Raw genomic sequence first — 16264 nt, forward strand, 5'->3', positions numbered from 1 at the left:
TATGTGAGTGGTGCAATGAATCGGCATGACGTAAAGGGATGTCAGAAGGGAAAACAAGAATCACTAAGTGTCAAAGAATAGGGATTTGGCATCTTAGTTGACAGTTTTAAGGGGGAAACAGTTTCTTCCACATCCAACATCAACTTTTTCAAACTTACTGACGGAGAAAGACCACTTAAATATCTGGAAAAAATAGTGTTCCTTAAGAAGCCCACTTTCAATACCCCCCCCCCCCCCCCCCCCCCCCCACACCCATTCTCCCACCCTAGCCCCAGCCTCATCATTGGGTAGATTCAGGCCGCGCAGGGTGTAATTCCCCTCCAGGACAGGGGGAGGCGCTATAAGGTGAAGAGTGTTGCTAAGCAGATTAGTAGTGCAGCCAGCAGTGGACTGGCTATCCGCAAGTGTGAGGCTGCGCTTGTGGCGTCACTCCTGGACGGTTCGGCAGACTCATGACTTGTATCATCTAGAGGAGGGAGAGAAAATTTAGAAAATGAATATTTCTATCAATCATAAAACGAGATTATCAACACATACACAATGCAAAAAATGGTGATCATTGGTGACATGTTTTGTCGTATTTTATTTGGAATGCCGATATTGCTATATCCCCATATCCCCAATAAAATTATGAAATAACAAGTTACTGCTACTGCTTCTGTTACATATCAGCCAACCAGCCAGCCAGGCAGCATACCAGCCGGCCAACCAGCCAACCAACCAGCGAGGCAGCCCACAGGTCCCCTCTGCTTGGTGAGTCCCATCCTCTACATGATTAGAATAAATGGTTCCAAAATGGTTATGCAGGTGTCCTCATAGGAGAACACTTTTTGGTTCGTTGAATAGCTATTTTGGATTCCAGGTAGAACCCTCTGTGGAAAAGGTTCAACATGGAATCCAAAAAGGTTCTACCTGGAACAAAAACAGTTCTACCTCGAACCAAAAGGTGTTCTTCAGAGGGTTCTCCTATGGGGACACCTGAATAACTCTTTTTTTGTTCTAGATAGAACCTTTTTCGTAGGAGTGTAGAGCTCAGTGGCGTGGTTAGGAGCTCCCCAGGTTGACTGGCAGACAGTGTTATCAATGAGCAGCTATGGGCCTGTTTAACAGCACACAGAGGGAGCAAGCTAGGCCATACACACACTCACTCACTCACTCACTCACTCACTCACTCACTCACTCACTCACTCACTCACTCACTCACTCACTCACTCACACACACAAAGGTGGGAAATACGCAGACACAGATAAAAAAGGAGTGATAATGAGGATGGGGTGGGGCTGAGAGAGATAGAGGAAGAGAGTTAGACAGAAGGTAAAGATGCAAAGGTTTGGGATGGCAGGCAGGCAGGCAGACAGACAGGAAGACAGATGGGCAGACAGGAAGGTGGAGATAGTCTAGGGCTCTGACCTTAATAAATTAAAATGCAACCCCCCAAGCTTGAACTGCCAAGGAGGTGTGTGTTTGTGTGAGAGAGAAAAAGAAAGAGAGAAAGAGAGAAAGTGTGTGCGTGTGTATGTGTGTGTAGGTATGTGTGTGTGTGTGTGTGTGAGAGAGAGAGAGAACGCGTGTGTATGTGAGTGTGAGAAAGAGAGCGAGAGAGAGAGAGTGTGTGTGTGTGTCAGATGAGGTGACAGCTAGTGATAAATCCTGATCATCAGGGTATGGTGAACGGCTTCCATGAATAAATATGGAAAATGTAATGTTCTCCAACTGCGAGAAAACTGTAATTGCTAATGCGATGACAAATATTATTCCTAAAACTCTGTTTGAAATTACTAATGTGTTACTCAGAGTCAGTGCATGTGTGTTTGGTCTCCTTGGTAAAACAGAGCAGGAATTAGACAGTCATGTAAGCATGAAAGAGATGATGCAGCTAGTTGACATCAGGTTAGAAACATGAGCATGCTACAATAATATAGCCTATGTTTTGAAAAGGGTGGAATAAAGGGTAGAATAAAGGGTAGAATAAGGGAGGAAATGGTGGAATAACATGTAGAATAAATGGTTGAATAAGAGTAGATTAAAGGGTAAAATAAAGGGTAGAATAAATGGTAGTATAAGGGTAGAATACGGGTGGATTAAAGGGCAGACTAAAGTGTAGAATAAAGGTTAGAATAAAGTGCAGAATAAGGGTAGAATAAGAGTAGAATTAAAGGGTCAAATAAAGGGTAGGATAATGGGTAGAATAATGGTAGAATAAGGGTGGATTAATGGGTAGAATAAAGTGTAGAATAAATGGTTGAATAAGAGTAGATTAAAGGGTAAAATAAAGGGTAGAATAAAGGGTAGAATAAGGGTAGAATACGGGTGGATTAAAGGGCAGACTAAAGTGTAGAATAAAGGTTAGAATAAAGTGCAGAATAAGGGTAGAATAAGAGTAGAATTAAAGGGTCAAATAAAGGGTAGGATAATGGGTAGAATAATGGTAGAATAAGGGTGGATTAATGGGTAGAATAAAGTGTAGAATAAATGGTAGAATAATGGTGGAATAAAGGGTAGGATAGAGTGCAGAATATGGGTAGCATAAATGGTATAATAAAGGGTAGCATAAGGGTAGATCAAATGGTAGAATAAGGACAGAATAAAGTGCAGAATAAGGGTAGAATAAGAGTAGAATTAAAGGGTCAAATAAAGGGTAGGATAATGGGTAGAATAATGGTAGAATAAGGGTGGATTAATGGGTAGAATAAAGTGTAGAATAAATGGTTGAATAAGAGTAGATTAAAGGGTAAAATAAAGGGTAGAATAAAGGGTAGAATAAGGGTAGAATACGGGTGGATTAAAGGGCAGACTAAAGTGTAGAATAAAGGTTAGAATAAAGTGCAGAATAAGGGTAGAATAAGAGTAGAATTAAAGGGTCAAATAAAGGGTAGGATAATGGGTAGAATAATGGTAGAATAAGGGTGGATTAATGGGTAGAATAAAGTGTAGAATAAATGGTAGAATAATGGTGGAATAAAGGGTAGGATAGAGTGCAGAATATGGGTAGCATAAATGGTATAATAAAGGGTAGCATAAGGGTAGATCAAATGGTAGAATAAGGACAGAATAACGGCAGAATAAAGGGCAGAATTTGGGTAGGTTGAAGGGTATAACAAAGGGTAGAATAAATTGTAGAATACGGGTAGAATAAAGGGTGGAATAAGGGTAGAATAAAGGGAAGAATACGGGTAGGAACAAGGGTAGAATAAAGGGTAGGATAGTGTAGAATATGGGTAGCATAAAGGGTAGGATGCAGGGTAGCATAAGGGTAGATCAAATGGTAGAATAAGGGTACAATAAATGGTAAAATAAGGGTACAATAAAGGGAGGAATAAGGGTAGGAGGAAGGGTAGAATAAGGGGTAGAAAAGAGTCAATTGAAATTAAGACAAAATTAAAAGACACTAGAAGCAATGGTTTGAATTTCATTAGACTTCAGCATTAATGGGCTCTATTGACATATGCTAATGTCAAATATAACGTTTTTCAGAGTGAACCTATGTGTAACACAACCTATGTTATGAAACAGCCTACAGTACATGTGGTATGAAACACAGCCTACATTATATCTGGTATGAATAGAGAAATATACGTATATTAAAGTCAATTGGAGGAGTACATTGAATCTAGGATCTATAGTAGAGCAGGCAAAAACATTATTTTTGTTCTGACATAAATAGCCTATGTTATATTCTGACATTAGACATGATGATTTAACCAGGTACTGCCATGTATGACGCATGACCAGGGCTTGACTTAGACTAAAATAGGTACCGGTACTCATTTTGGGTGGCGGTACAGAAGCTCAAGCAGTAGAACATTTGAGGTGCCGGTACTCAGCTCTGGTGAGCTCCTGCCCGAGTCAAGCACTGCGTATGACACATGCAAACATAGACCACATCACCAGCAAAACACAACTAGCAACACAACACAACAACACGGCAGATGCAGAAAAAGCGTTCTAACATGACAGTCAACCATGCTGGGAGAGGACAGATGGGACACACACAGGTCAAGAGGGCATTTGTTAAAAAATATGGTCATAAAATAATGCAGAAAGCCATACTAACCTCGGGGTTCTAATGAATTGTCTACTTTGTCGTTTACGTCAAAAACACGGTCATGTACACCTATAGTTTTCACACAGCTGTCTAGAGATAGAAATAGAGATGATAGGGATGATTAGAGATAATAAACTCCCCCAACCCCTTAAAACAAAGGTCCCAAGCCCCAAGCTCATGACAACATTCACAAGACATGTGCAATTCACTTCTTTCAAATCGTTCATTCCTTCACTTGTCTTTGGATAGAAACAATATAGGAGCTGTCATGAGATATGAAACTGACATGTTCAACAGAGAGCAAGAATCATTCAGAAGGAATTCAGCATTTTAGCAGACACTCTAATGCAGAGCAATTAGGGTTAAGTGCCTTGCTTGACGGCACATCAACAGATTATTCACCTAATTGGGGGATTCAAACCAGAGACCTTTCGGTTACTGGCCCAATGCTCTAACTGCTTGGCTACCCACTGCCCTGCGTCACTGAGAGTAGTGGAAACACAACATCAGTGTTAAACAGGTTCCGTGTTTCTGTTGCAGCTGGAGAGACTTACTTGATGGTCGGACAAAGACTTTGAGTTTCAGGCATGTTCTTCGTCCGTTCTCGGCGATGGTGGAGGCTGGAGAAAAGAAGCACAGAAACACGGGATCCTTAGACATACTACATCTTATTTAATACGTTAAAAACACAAACACATCATTTTCCTTCTTTCAAATGACTGCCACATCAGTATAAGTTTGCATCATCACAGAGGAGTGTTACATTTCATCTTCGATTGTGTGTGTGTCTGTGTATGTATGCGTGTGTGTGTCTGTGTGTGTGTTAGGGCACTTACGCAGGATTGCTTTATAAAATAGCCAGCTGCGAAAATGAGAAGGACAATAATTGCAAATTGAAGCAAGAGTAAAACCTCACTTAAATCTTGCGAAGCAGAGCTCTGATTCCACTAGCACCTGGTGAAGATTAGTGCGGAACCGGATTTGTCCCTTAACAAAATGTATTCTGAAAATCAAAAACAGTATGACAACTTCTGCTTTTATTAAGTGCTGATGCAGCGGAAGACCTGTGTGTGTGAGACTGTGTGTGTGCGTGTGTGTGACTGGATAGTGTGGTGTCTGTGCACCAGGTGGTTTCTCCTGTAAAAGGGTTAAACAGGGGTCATGTCACAGTAACATCCATCACTACCACAGAATAGAGTTAAAAATACATTGTGTGTTCTCATGTCTCAACCCGATGTTGGAAAGAGAGCCTCTTTACCCTTTTAACACATTGCACCTCATATCTTATTACTTTTCTCCACAGAAGAAGAAAATCAAATATACTTCTCAAATGACAAAAGTCTTCCTGCCCAATTCCTTCCAACCCAGCCTCCTGTGAGACCTCCAGTAATGGGTCCTCTGGGCAACATTTTGTGTCATCTGAGCATCATTCCCCAGCAGATGAGATGAAGTCAAGCGTATCCCTGGCTGCCATTTGGGATCTGTCATCTCCTTACCCTGATCTATCGCTCTCTTTCTTACTATTTATACATTTATCTATCCCCCCGCTCTAGATGTGGCCCTTCTCCTTTGCTGTTTTCCTCTCCTCTTTGAACACACAACACACACACACACACACTAAAATGAGCATTTACACACATTTACACACATTTACACACATTTTCTGGATCTGTCTCAGTCTTGGTCTGCAGTCGCTCTAATAACAATTTAGAGCAGAGCAGAACAGAGCAGAGCACGGAAGAGCAGAACAGGCCAGAATAGGGCAGAGTATGTCAGGGCAGAACAGGGCAGAGCAGGGCAGAACAGGGTAGAGCATGGCAGGGCAGAAGAGGGCAGAACAGGGTAGAGCATGGCAGGGCAGAAGAGGGCAGAGCAGGGCCAAACAGGGCAGAGCAGAGCAGGGCAAATCTGTGCAGGGTATATTCTCTCGAATAAGGATTTCAAATTTGGGTTTGAAATGACACTAATTGTTTTATATTTTTTACAGGAAATGCAGCTCTATGCCAGGTGTTGTTGTGCAGTGGTCGCACAGCCTTTCCTCTACAGGGAGGCAGGTTTTCCTGTGTCTACCCTTCTCAATGGCAAGGCTGTGCTCACTGAGCCTGTACTTTGTCAAGGTTTTCCTAAAGTTTTGATCAGTAACCATGGTCAAATAGTTAGCTACGGTGTACTGTCGATTTAGGGCCAGATAGCACTGCATTTTGCTTTGTGCTTGTGTTTCCCAATAAGCAATGTAGTTTTGTTTTGACTGTGTTGTAATTTGGTTTACTCAGATTGATTGGATGTTCTGGTCCTGAGGCTTCAGTGTGTTAGCAGAACAGGTTTGTGAACTCAGCTCCAGCACCAGCTGGAAAGGGGACTCTTCTTTGCTCAGCTCTTGGCATTGCAGGGCTCTGCAATGATATGAGAGGGGGTCACTGTATTTTAGATGTTTCCAAAACTTAATTGCTCTTTTTTTAGTTGTTAATATTAGTGGATATTGGCCTAATTCTGCCCTGCATGCATTGTTTGTAGTTTTCCTCTGGACATGTACAGTAGGAGAATCTTACAGAACTCTTCATGCAGGGTTTCAATGGGGTGTTTGTCCCATTTGGTGAAATCTTGTTTTGCCAGTGAACACACCTCACTGCCATGAAGTGCAATTGATTGAATGACACATTCAATTAATTTTAGCCAATTTTAATAAGTATTTCAGTTTGAATTTTGAATGGCGTAGAATGCTCTGCATGCTTTCTCTCTCAATACATTCACCGCATCATCAAGGTGTCCAATTGAGCTTATTTTTTTTTTTTTTAATTTTTGAGTAATTTTAGTGTACAGTACTCTATATATTTTTTACCAATTAAGAACTTTTGTCAAATTCCTTGAGATCTGGATCTTCTCTGGAAAATCATAATTTTAGTATTTTTGGGTTCTACTGCCAGGGCCCAGGTCTGGCAATACTGCTCTTGCAGGTCCAGGCTTTGCTGTAGGCCATGTGCTGTGGGTGACAGTGTCACGACTTCCGCCGAAGTAGGGTCCTCTCCTTGTTCGGGCGGCGCTCTGCATCGCCGGTCTTCTAGCCACTGTCTATCCACATTTCATTTTCCATTTGTTTTGTCTTTCCACACCTGGTTTCAATTCCCTCATTTACTTGTTGTGTATGTAACCCTCTGTTCCCCCCATGTATTTGTATGGGATTGTTTATTGTAGTGCTTGCGCACAACGGGTTATTTTTTGTGTCTATTTATCTTGTTGTTCTGGATGCTGTTGGTTTTGCTTAATAAATCTCTGGTTATTACCCAGTTCTGCTCTCCTGCACCTGACTTCTCTGCCGTCAATAACGCACCCAGCTACAGAATCCCACACCGCAACATATGGAGTCAGCAGGAGCAGGTGCCCCTGGAATAGGGGTAGAGGAGCGCGTCCGGGAGCATGCAGCGATGCTCCACTATCTCGGCGCCGCCATGGACCACTCTGTCCAAACTATGGACCGCTGGGAGAGACAGGGCGTTCCTCCAGCACCTCCGCAAGCACAACTGGGGTCTCCACTACTTCCCCCCTTACCCGGTCCCAGTGAGATTCGTCTCGCCCTTCCCCGGGAGTATGATGGGACGGCTGCACGCTGCCAGGGCTTCCTGTTGCAGGATGACCTCTACCTGGCAACCGTCCACCAGGCTCCTTCAGGTCGTGAGAAGTTGTCCGCCCTCGTCTCGTGCCTCTCTGGGAAAGCCTTGGAGTTGGCCAACGAGGTGTGGGGAGAAGGAGATGCGGCGCTGGACCAGAAGGAGATGCGGTGCTGGACCTCTCATTTGAGGCAGGGGACGAGGAGCGCCCAGGAGTTCGCCATGGATTTTCGGACCCTGGCCTCCGGTGCGGGATGGAACGATAGGGCCCTGATCAACCACTATCACTGCAGTTTGCGCGAAGACGTCCGTCGGGAGTTGGCCTGCAGAGACACCACCTTCACCTTCGACCAGCTGGTGGACCTGTCCATTCGGCTGGATAACCTGCTGGCTACCCGCGGACGTCCAGATCGGGTTCGGTCGGCTCCATCCCCCAGCACCGCAGCTCCGGTGCCCATGGAGCTGGGAAGTATCGTGCGTAGGGAGAATGGAGGAGGTTCTGGCTAGTGCACCATCTGTGGCCGCAGAGGTCACACTGCTGGTCGGTGCCCGGTGGGTTCCTCTGGGGATCGAGGCAGCAGGCAGGGCACTCTGGCGTCATCCCGGCACCATTCTCACCCAGAGCCCTCTGTTGCACACATGTTTTTGTATGTTACTTTTCCTGAGTTTTCCCACATTCCCAGCATAAGAGGCTCGTTGATTCCGGCACGGCTAGGAATTTTATAGGCAGATCGTTCGCCCTTAGTTTAGGGATCCCCATTGTTGCCGTGGCTATGCCATTCCCCGTTCACGCCTTAGACAGTCGACCATTAGAGTCAGGGTTGATAAGGGTGGCCACCGCTCCTCTGGGTATGGTGACGCAGGGAGAGAATCAGTCTCTTCCTCATTGACTATCCTGTGTTTCCTGTGGTGCTAGGCCTACCCTGGTTAGCTTGTCATGACACCACTGTTTCTTGGCAACTGAGGGGTGGTCTCACGGGGTGGTCCCTAGAGTGCCCGGGAAGGTGTTTAGGGGTTTCTGTTGGTGCTACTAAGGTGGAAAGTCCAGACCAGGTCTCCACCGTGCGCATTCCCCCTGAATATGTCGATTTGGCTCTTGCCTTCTCAAAAAAGAAGGCGACTCAATTACCACCCCATCAACGGGGAGATTGTGCGATAAATCTCCTGGTAGACGCTGCACTTCCCAGGAGTCACGTGTATCCCCTCTCACAGGCGGAGACGGCGGCTATGGAAACATATGTCTCTGAATCCCTGCGTCAGGGGTTAATTCGGTCCTCCACTTCACCCGCCTCCTCAGGTTTCTTTTTGTGAAGAAGAAGGATGGGGGTCTGCACCCGTGTATTGACTATCGGGGTCTGAATCAGATCACTGTGAGGTATAGTTACCCTCTACCGCTCATCACCATAGCGATTGAGTCAATGCACGGGGCGCGCTTCTTCCCCAAACAAGATCTCAGGAGCGCTTACAACCTGGTGCGACCCTCGCCGCCGACCTTGGCCTAGTAACCCTCACCAAGGAACCCACTGGACTGAGGGGCAGCTCGGGACTGAGGTAGCTCAGGACTGAGGGGTAGCTCTGGACTGAGGGGTAGCTCTGGACTGAGGGGTAGCTCTGGACTGAGGGGTAGCTCGGGACTGAGGGGAAGCTCGGGACTGAGTGGAAGCTTAGGAGACTGGCAGCTCTGGCAGCTTCATGCAGACTGGCAGCTCTGGCAGCTCCATGCAGACTGGCAGCTCCTTGCAGACTGGCAGCTCCTTGCAGACTGGCAGCTCTGGCTGCTCCTTGCAGACTGGAAGCTCTGGCTGCTCCTTGCAGACTGGCAGCTCTGGCTGCTCCTTGCAGATTGGCAGCTCTGGCAGCGCTGAACAGGCGGGAGACTCCGGCAGCGCAGTAGAGGAGGAAGGCTCTGGCAGCGCTAAACATGCGGGAGACTCCGGCAGCGCTGAACAGGCGGTGCGCACTGTAGGCCTGATGCGTGGTGCTGGCACTGGTGGTACTGGGCCGAGGACACGCACAGGAAGCCTGGTGCGGGGAGCTGCCACCGGAGGGCTGGTGCGTGGAGGTGGTACTGGATAGACCGGACCGTGCAGGCGCACTGGAGCTCTTGAGCACCGAGCCTGCCCAACCTTACCTGGCTCGATGCCCACTCTAGCCCGGCCGATACGCGGAGCTGGTATGTACCGCACCGGGCTATGCACCCGCACTGGGGACACCGTGCGCTCCACAGCATAACACGGTGCCTGCCCGGTCTCTCTAGCCCCCCGGTAAGCACAGGAAGTTGGCGCAGGTCTCCTGCCTGGCGTCGCCATACTCCCTGTGAGCCACCCCCCAATGCATTTTTGGGGCTGACTCTTGGGCTTCCATCCACGTCGTCGTGCTGCCTCCTCATACCAGCGCCTCTACACTTTCGCCACCTCCAGCTCTTCTTTGGGGCGGCGATATTCTCCAGGCTGTGCCAAGGGTCCTTTTCCGTCCAATATCTCCTCCCATGTCCAGAAATCCGGATTTCGCTGCTCCTGCTGCCGCTGCCTGTCACCACGCCACTTGGTCCTGTTGTGGTGGGTGATTCTGTTAAGGTTTTCTTCCGTCGAAGGAGAGGTGGACCAAAATGCAGCGTGGTTATTTCGATACATGTTTAATAAAAAGATAAACATGAATGATACAAAACAATAAACGTAATTTGAAAACCTAAACAGCCTAATCTGGAGAAAACAAACACAGAGACAGGAACAATCACCCACGAAACACTCAAAGAATATGGCTGCCTAAATATGGTTCCCAATCTGAGACAACAATAACACCTGCCTCTGATTGAGAACCACTTCAGGCAACCATGGACTTTTCTAGATAACCCCACAATCCCAATACCTACAAAAAAAACAAAGACAAAACACACCACATAATTAACCCATGTCACACCGTGGCCTGACCAAAATAATAAAGAAAACACAAAATACTAAGACCAGGGCGTGACATGCTTGCTGTTGTACTGTGATTTTTTTGTTCTGAGTCTCACAGTAATGAAGAAGTAATTCACCATTAATTGGGTCTCTGTGCTTTTGGTTTGACAGTGTTACATATTTTTTTTCTTTATAATTTTACAATCTGCATCAAACCAGTTGTCTCTCTTTTTTGTTTTTCATTCATTTTAATTGTGCTTTTTTTGCGGTTTTCCTGAATGTATTGTTAATGTTCTTTACTGCTAGATTGATGCCTTCTTTACTGTGAGTGAATGTGGTATCCAGAAAGTTATCTAAGAGTGTTTGGATATTTTGGTTACTGGTTGCTTTCTGGTATCTTCTGTGCTGTTTTGGGCCCATCTGTATGAATTTCTGATGTGGTACAGCTTACTGGGCTGTGAACGTGTGGTTGTTTCCATGTCTGTTCTTTTCAGAAACAATGTAACATGGCTGTGATCAGACAGAGGTGATAGTGGCTTGACAGTGAATGAGCTGTGATCATATAGTCTACTGTGCTGTGGCCAAGAGGTGAGCAATAGGTGAATCTCCCCAAAGAGTCCCCCTGTAACCTACCATTGACAAAGTACAGACCCAGGCTTTGACAGAGCTACAACAGATCACTTCCATTTTTCTTGATGTGGTCTCTCTCTCTCTTTAATCTGGTTTTGATGTTTTCTGCTCTCTCTTTCTCCTTCCTTCTTGTAGTGTGTAACACTGTTGGCTCATCAGCTGAATGTAAACGTGTGTAGGAGGAGAGAAAATAAAAGAAGAGAAAATAAAAGAAGCAGTGTCTCAGTGACACCTTAACGAACCTTGCCTGCCCTTCCCCGCCTGCTCGCTGGCTCACTCCCTCCCTCTCTCTGTATCTTTCACTCCCTCTCTCTCAGACACACACACAAGCATGAACACACACACACACAGCGCCCTGCTGACTCCAGATGTCTTATATTCATCATCATCCTTGTGGGTGGAGTTGAGTCAGGGCTATCCACACCAACCACTTAGCTCACACTTGCAGATCAAACGTGATGAGCTTGATGAAAGTGGCAGAAAACACTGCATTTGGGATTTAAAAGCTATTTTCCACCCACACAAACAGAAAATAATAGAGAAAATATGCAGTACCATCTGTCCTAATACTGGAGATTACAAACTAATGACTTATTTACCTAACTAACCACAGATATGGAAGGATAGAGTTGACATAGTACTTTTTCATCGATCAAGACCTTTCATAACTGCGATCCTGATAGAAAGCGGACAAGGAAAGGAAACTTCCTTGCAATGGTTTAGTGTTAAATACATTTTGGTTGGAAAGGTGTGTGACATTGTAATAAAGGGAAGATTTAGCTGAACTAATTTCCTTCCTATAGTAACAGCTCTTCATTCTCTGAGCTTGGTGAGGACCCCTTAGCTCTCAGAGCCCGAACCGTCCGCGCCAGTACCCTGTTTATTTTGGGTCACCATGCAGGGCAGGGGCAGCTTATTGTTTTTGTCAGGCCCTAAAATCAACACCTGCTATTCCGGTGCCCATCAAGCCTAAGCCAAGGCTGGTGCCTTTGAAGGGCAGCGGCACTGGAAAGTACACCCCAGAAACAGAGGGCCAGGTTGGGTTACTCCTCAGAGCGTTGTCCCCTGGTTGGTAACGGCTGGTCTCCTCAGTACACGGCATAACGCAGTGTATAATTCAAAGAAACCAGAATCCAATTAGGCAAGAACAAGCGGGTGGGTTCAGGGTGGATTAAATTAGATATTGACTCAATCTCAGCCGAGCCCAGCCGAATATCAACTGTCATGTTATCTGGAAAACATATTTCCTTTAGCGTTTACATTTGGTTGAGTTGTCAACTAACGTGAAGTTAATGTGACATCAACAAAAAATGTCACCATGTTATTGGATGTTGGAAAAAATGTGGCTGCCATGTTGATGACTTTTTTCAAATCCAATCAGTTTTCCATGTTGATTCAAAGTCATGACATAGATTATTGTTGTTGAAATTACATGGAAACAACCAGTTTCTGCCCAGTGGGTTACGCACAATACGAAACACAACAATGGATAAAAATATGGCAACATTATGTGTTTGGAAAGGGGGAAAACTAGGTCAGGTAGCTCTTCACACTCGTACCATATACGGGGTGAAAATGGCAATTTGGACAATGATAAACGCCTAAATTGTACAGCAGTTTACAGTAACGTGCTGTACATTTTTTTTAACCTTTATTTAACTAGGCAAGTCAGTTAAGAACAAATTCTTATTTTCAATGACATCAGTGGGTTAACTGCCTGTTCAGGGGCAGAACGACAGATTTGTACCTTGTCAGGTCGGGGGTTTGAACTTGCAACCTTCCTGGTTACTAGTCCAACGCTCTAACCACTAGGCTACCCTGCAGCCACGTGACGTCAGTTCTCTGGCTCTGCGCTTCACAGCGCTGTATGGGTTTTGACTGACAGCCGCTCTGAACTTGAACACATCGCACAACAAGAAGTTGCCCCCATCCTCCCGGTAATTGGGCAACTTTTTGTTGTCTGAGTGAGGGAAAATCTGTAAATGAAGAGGACTCAGAGCGATGCATTTTGAAAGATGGAAAAACAATGTATTTTGAAAGACTTTGAGGATTTACTACTGAACACCACTCTGATATCATACAAGCAAGCCAAATGTGAGCGACACATTTCGATATCATATCATATAGTGTCAGCATTTATGCTCACTATGTTTGATGTACAACTATAAGATGGGTTGTTCTGAACAGAATGGGCCTGTTAGATGTACAGTTACCAGTTGACATGGTGTCATATCCTGGGTTGTTCTGAAGAGAATGAGCCTGTGTGTGCTTATTGTGAAGAAAATTAGCCGCGGCACACACATCTGAATGGACTCATGACTCCTTTTTTTGCGCACTACAATTATAATCTGTTTCCCTGAATTGCATTGTGAAAGCCCAACACTGTAATGTCATTTTTTATAAATTAGCTAGTCATGTTGGAAATATAACAGGCATTCAAATGCCTACCTGACCCAGATTGTGATTTATAAAGGACAGTTTTTGTGATTTCGCTTTCAACAAATGAGGCAAAAAAGTACAGTAAATGTCAAATGCACATAGAATAAACAGTGAAATGTTTGGATTCAGTCTTGTGTCAGGTAAACTGTTGTGTACTCACCGTTGGTCTAATCACTTTCCCATTATTTCCAATCTGTTCCGTTTCAATTCAAATGCTACCATGGTTATGCTTTTCCTATTTATACTGTAAAAAAACATTTACATTTAGCCTTATCCATATTAGCCAATTCTCACGAGTGTAAAGGGTTAATATATTATTGGGTATTATTATGCAACCTTATTATCATTACTTTTATGACATAGTTTCTGTATATGTAGCTGAAAAAAAGAGTCAAAGCTGTGAGTAAATCAAAGTGGCTTTGGCAATTATTTCCCTTATGTTTTATTTCGTCAATTCAAAGTCATTTGAGGGCTTCCATGGCCAGCTTTGATACTTCCAACTCCTCATCAGAAGATGAACAAGCACAAGGCAGATGACAGGGTTAGAAATCCTATAACTAATATGTGTTTGACAAAATTTGAGTTAGAGTTACAGTACACAGCTCTTTTCATTACGTCTACTGTAAAATGATTTATAATGGTATGATCCTACTTCCCATCGACCACCTACAGCTCTAACCTGCAGGATGTGTTTGAACCACCTCTGTTCATTGTTTGGGAGAGAAAACATGCTTTGGGCCTCTGGTTGTTGTCATGCTTTGGTCAACCACGACACAGCTAGTAATGACAGACTCACACATATGAATAAGGTTCCTGGTTCAGGACCAACTCTAGCTGTTCCCCCTCAATCGCTATACCAGCCTTGTATTAGCTAGCAAGCATCCTCATGTTGCATTAGCTGACTAGTGTAACATTAGCGGGTTAGACTCCTCAGTCCTCACATCGCTTTAGCATTTTGTTTGCATGTATAGCCAGTGTGTTGGGTCTCCAGCTGGCCTTAATGAGGTCATCCAGAGCCTTTGAATCCAGCTTGATTGTTAGGATGATGGGATGGGTTAAACCAGAATACCATCCAATGCTCTCTACAGAGCATTCCTGGCCAGCTAGCCCACTGAATAACTAACACCTCCCCAGAGCCATGTTGTTTCTAATTCGCTAGGATTACTCTGGTTTCCCGTCTTCTGTGACCCAGTCTGAGTTGGCAGAGAATGGAGAGATAGCATGCACACACACACACGCTGCAAGCACACACACACACACACACACACACACACACACACACACACACACACACACACACACACACACACACACACACACACACACACACACACACACACACACACACACACACACACACACACACACACACACACACACACACACACACACAATAACAAGTAACTCAGCATTCCATGTTTCCACACTGCCCTTTCCCATCTGGACAAAAGGAACACTTATGTGAGAATGCTATTTGTTGACTATGGCTTAGCGTTCAACACCATAGTACCCTCAAAGCTCATCACTAAGCTAAGGATCCTGGGACTAAACACTTCCATCTGCAACTGGATCCTGGACTTCCTGACGGGACGCCCCCAGGTGGTGAGGGTAGGTAGCAACACATCTGCCACGCTGATCCTCAACACTGGAGCTCCCCAGGGGTGCGCGCTCAGTCCCCTCCTGTACTCCCTGTTCACCCATGATTGCATGGCCAGGCACGACTCCAACACCACATGCTCACCCACTGGGGAGCAAGGCCCGGCCACTCAGAATGAGTTTATAAAGCCCACAAAGGGGCTTTATTACAGACATAAATACTCCTCAGTTTCATCAGCTATCCTCCGGATGGCTGGTCTCAGAAGAAGCCGGATGTGGAGGTCCTAGGCTGGGGGTGTTACACATGGTCTGCAGTTGTGAGGCCAGTTGGACATACTGCCAAATTCTCTAAAATGACATTGTAGGCGGCTTATGGTAGAGAATTTAACATGACATTTTCTGGCAACAACATTATTGGACATTCCTGCAGTTAGCATGCCAATTGCACGCTCCCTCAAAACTTGAGACATCTGTAGCATTGTGTTGTGTGATAAAACTGCACATTTTAGAGTGGCCTTTATTGTTCCCAGTACAAGGTTCACCTGTGTAATGATCATGTTGTTTAATCAGCTTCTTGATATGCTACACCTGTCAGGTGGAAGGGTTATCTTGGCAAAGGAGAAATGCTCACTAAAAGGGATGTAAACAAATTTGTGCACAACATTTGAGAGAAATAAGCTTTTTGTGCATATGGGATCTTTTATTGCAGCTCCATGAACAGGGGACCAACATGTTGCGTTTATATTTTTGTTGAGTGTAGTTTATTTCCTGATTCTGGTGGAAGTTTTGAAAAAGAAAACATATTATTTACTGGTGGTCAAATGCTAATTTGTTGATTAGATCTTTTCCTCCCCATCAACAAGTGTTCGATAACTTACCCCTGTGATTAGCTAAGTCTGGCCAGCCTGGCAGGCAGGCAGCTCCCTGGACAACTGTTTCCTTTTCATTTTTTAAAACAGGGATTCTCACGCCTGGGCCATTAGTGGATGTGTTCTGTGACTGGATCCCTAGCAGCAGCCAGTAGAGACTGCAACAGCCAGCAGAGACT

The 16264-nt window shown here is 45.0% G+C and overlaps 1 protein-coding gene across 2 annotated transcripts in view; it reads right to left on the reverse strand.

The window, feature by feature from the left end:
* Positions 1-255: 255 nt before the first annotated feature.
* Positions 256-16264, reverse strand: part of LOC110536342 (ephrin-A5-like) — a 187127-nt gene continuing 171118 nt past the window's right edge. The window contains exons 3-5 of one of the 2 annotated variants that reach the window (XM_021622083.2): positions 4601-4666; positions 4056-4136; positions 256-466 (exon numbers count right to left, since the gene is read on the reverse strand). In XM_021622083.2, the coding sequence (XP_021477758.1) occupies positions 339-466; positions 4056-4136; positions 4601-4666 (275 nt within the window). In that variant the 3' untranslated portion in view covers positions 256-338. The remainder of the gene's footprint in view (positions 467-4055; positions 4137-4600; positions 4667-16264) is intronic. The other variant, XM_021622084.2, reaches the window with a different exon arrangement.

The sequence above is a fragment of the Oncorhynchus mykiss genome, chromosome 11 (genome assembly GCF_013265735.2).
Source record: "Oncorhynchus mykiss isolate Arlee chromosome 11, USDA_OmykA_1.1, whole genome shotgun sequence".
In the NCBI taxonomy this organism is placed as follows: Eukaryota; Metazoa; Chordata; class Actinopteri; order Salmoniformes; family Salmonidae; genus Oncorhynchus; species Oncorhynchus mykiss.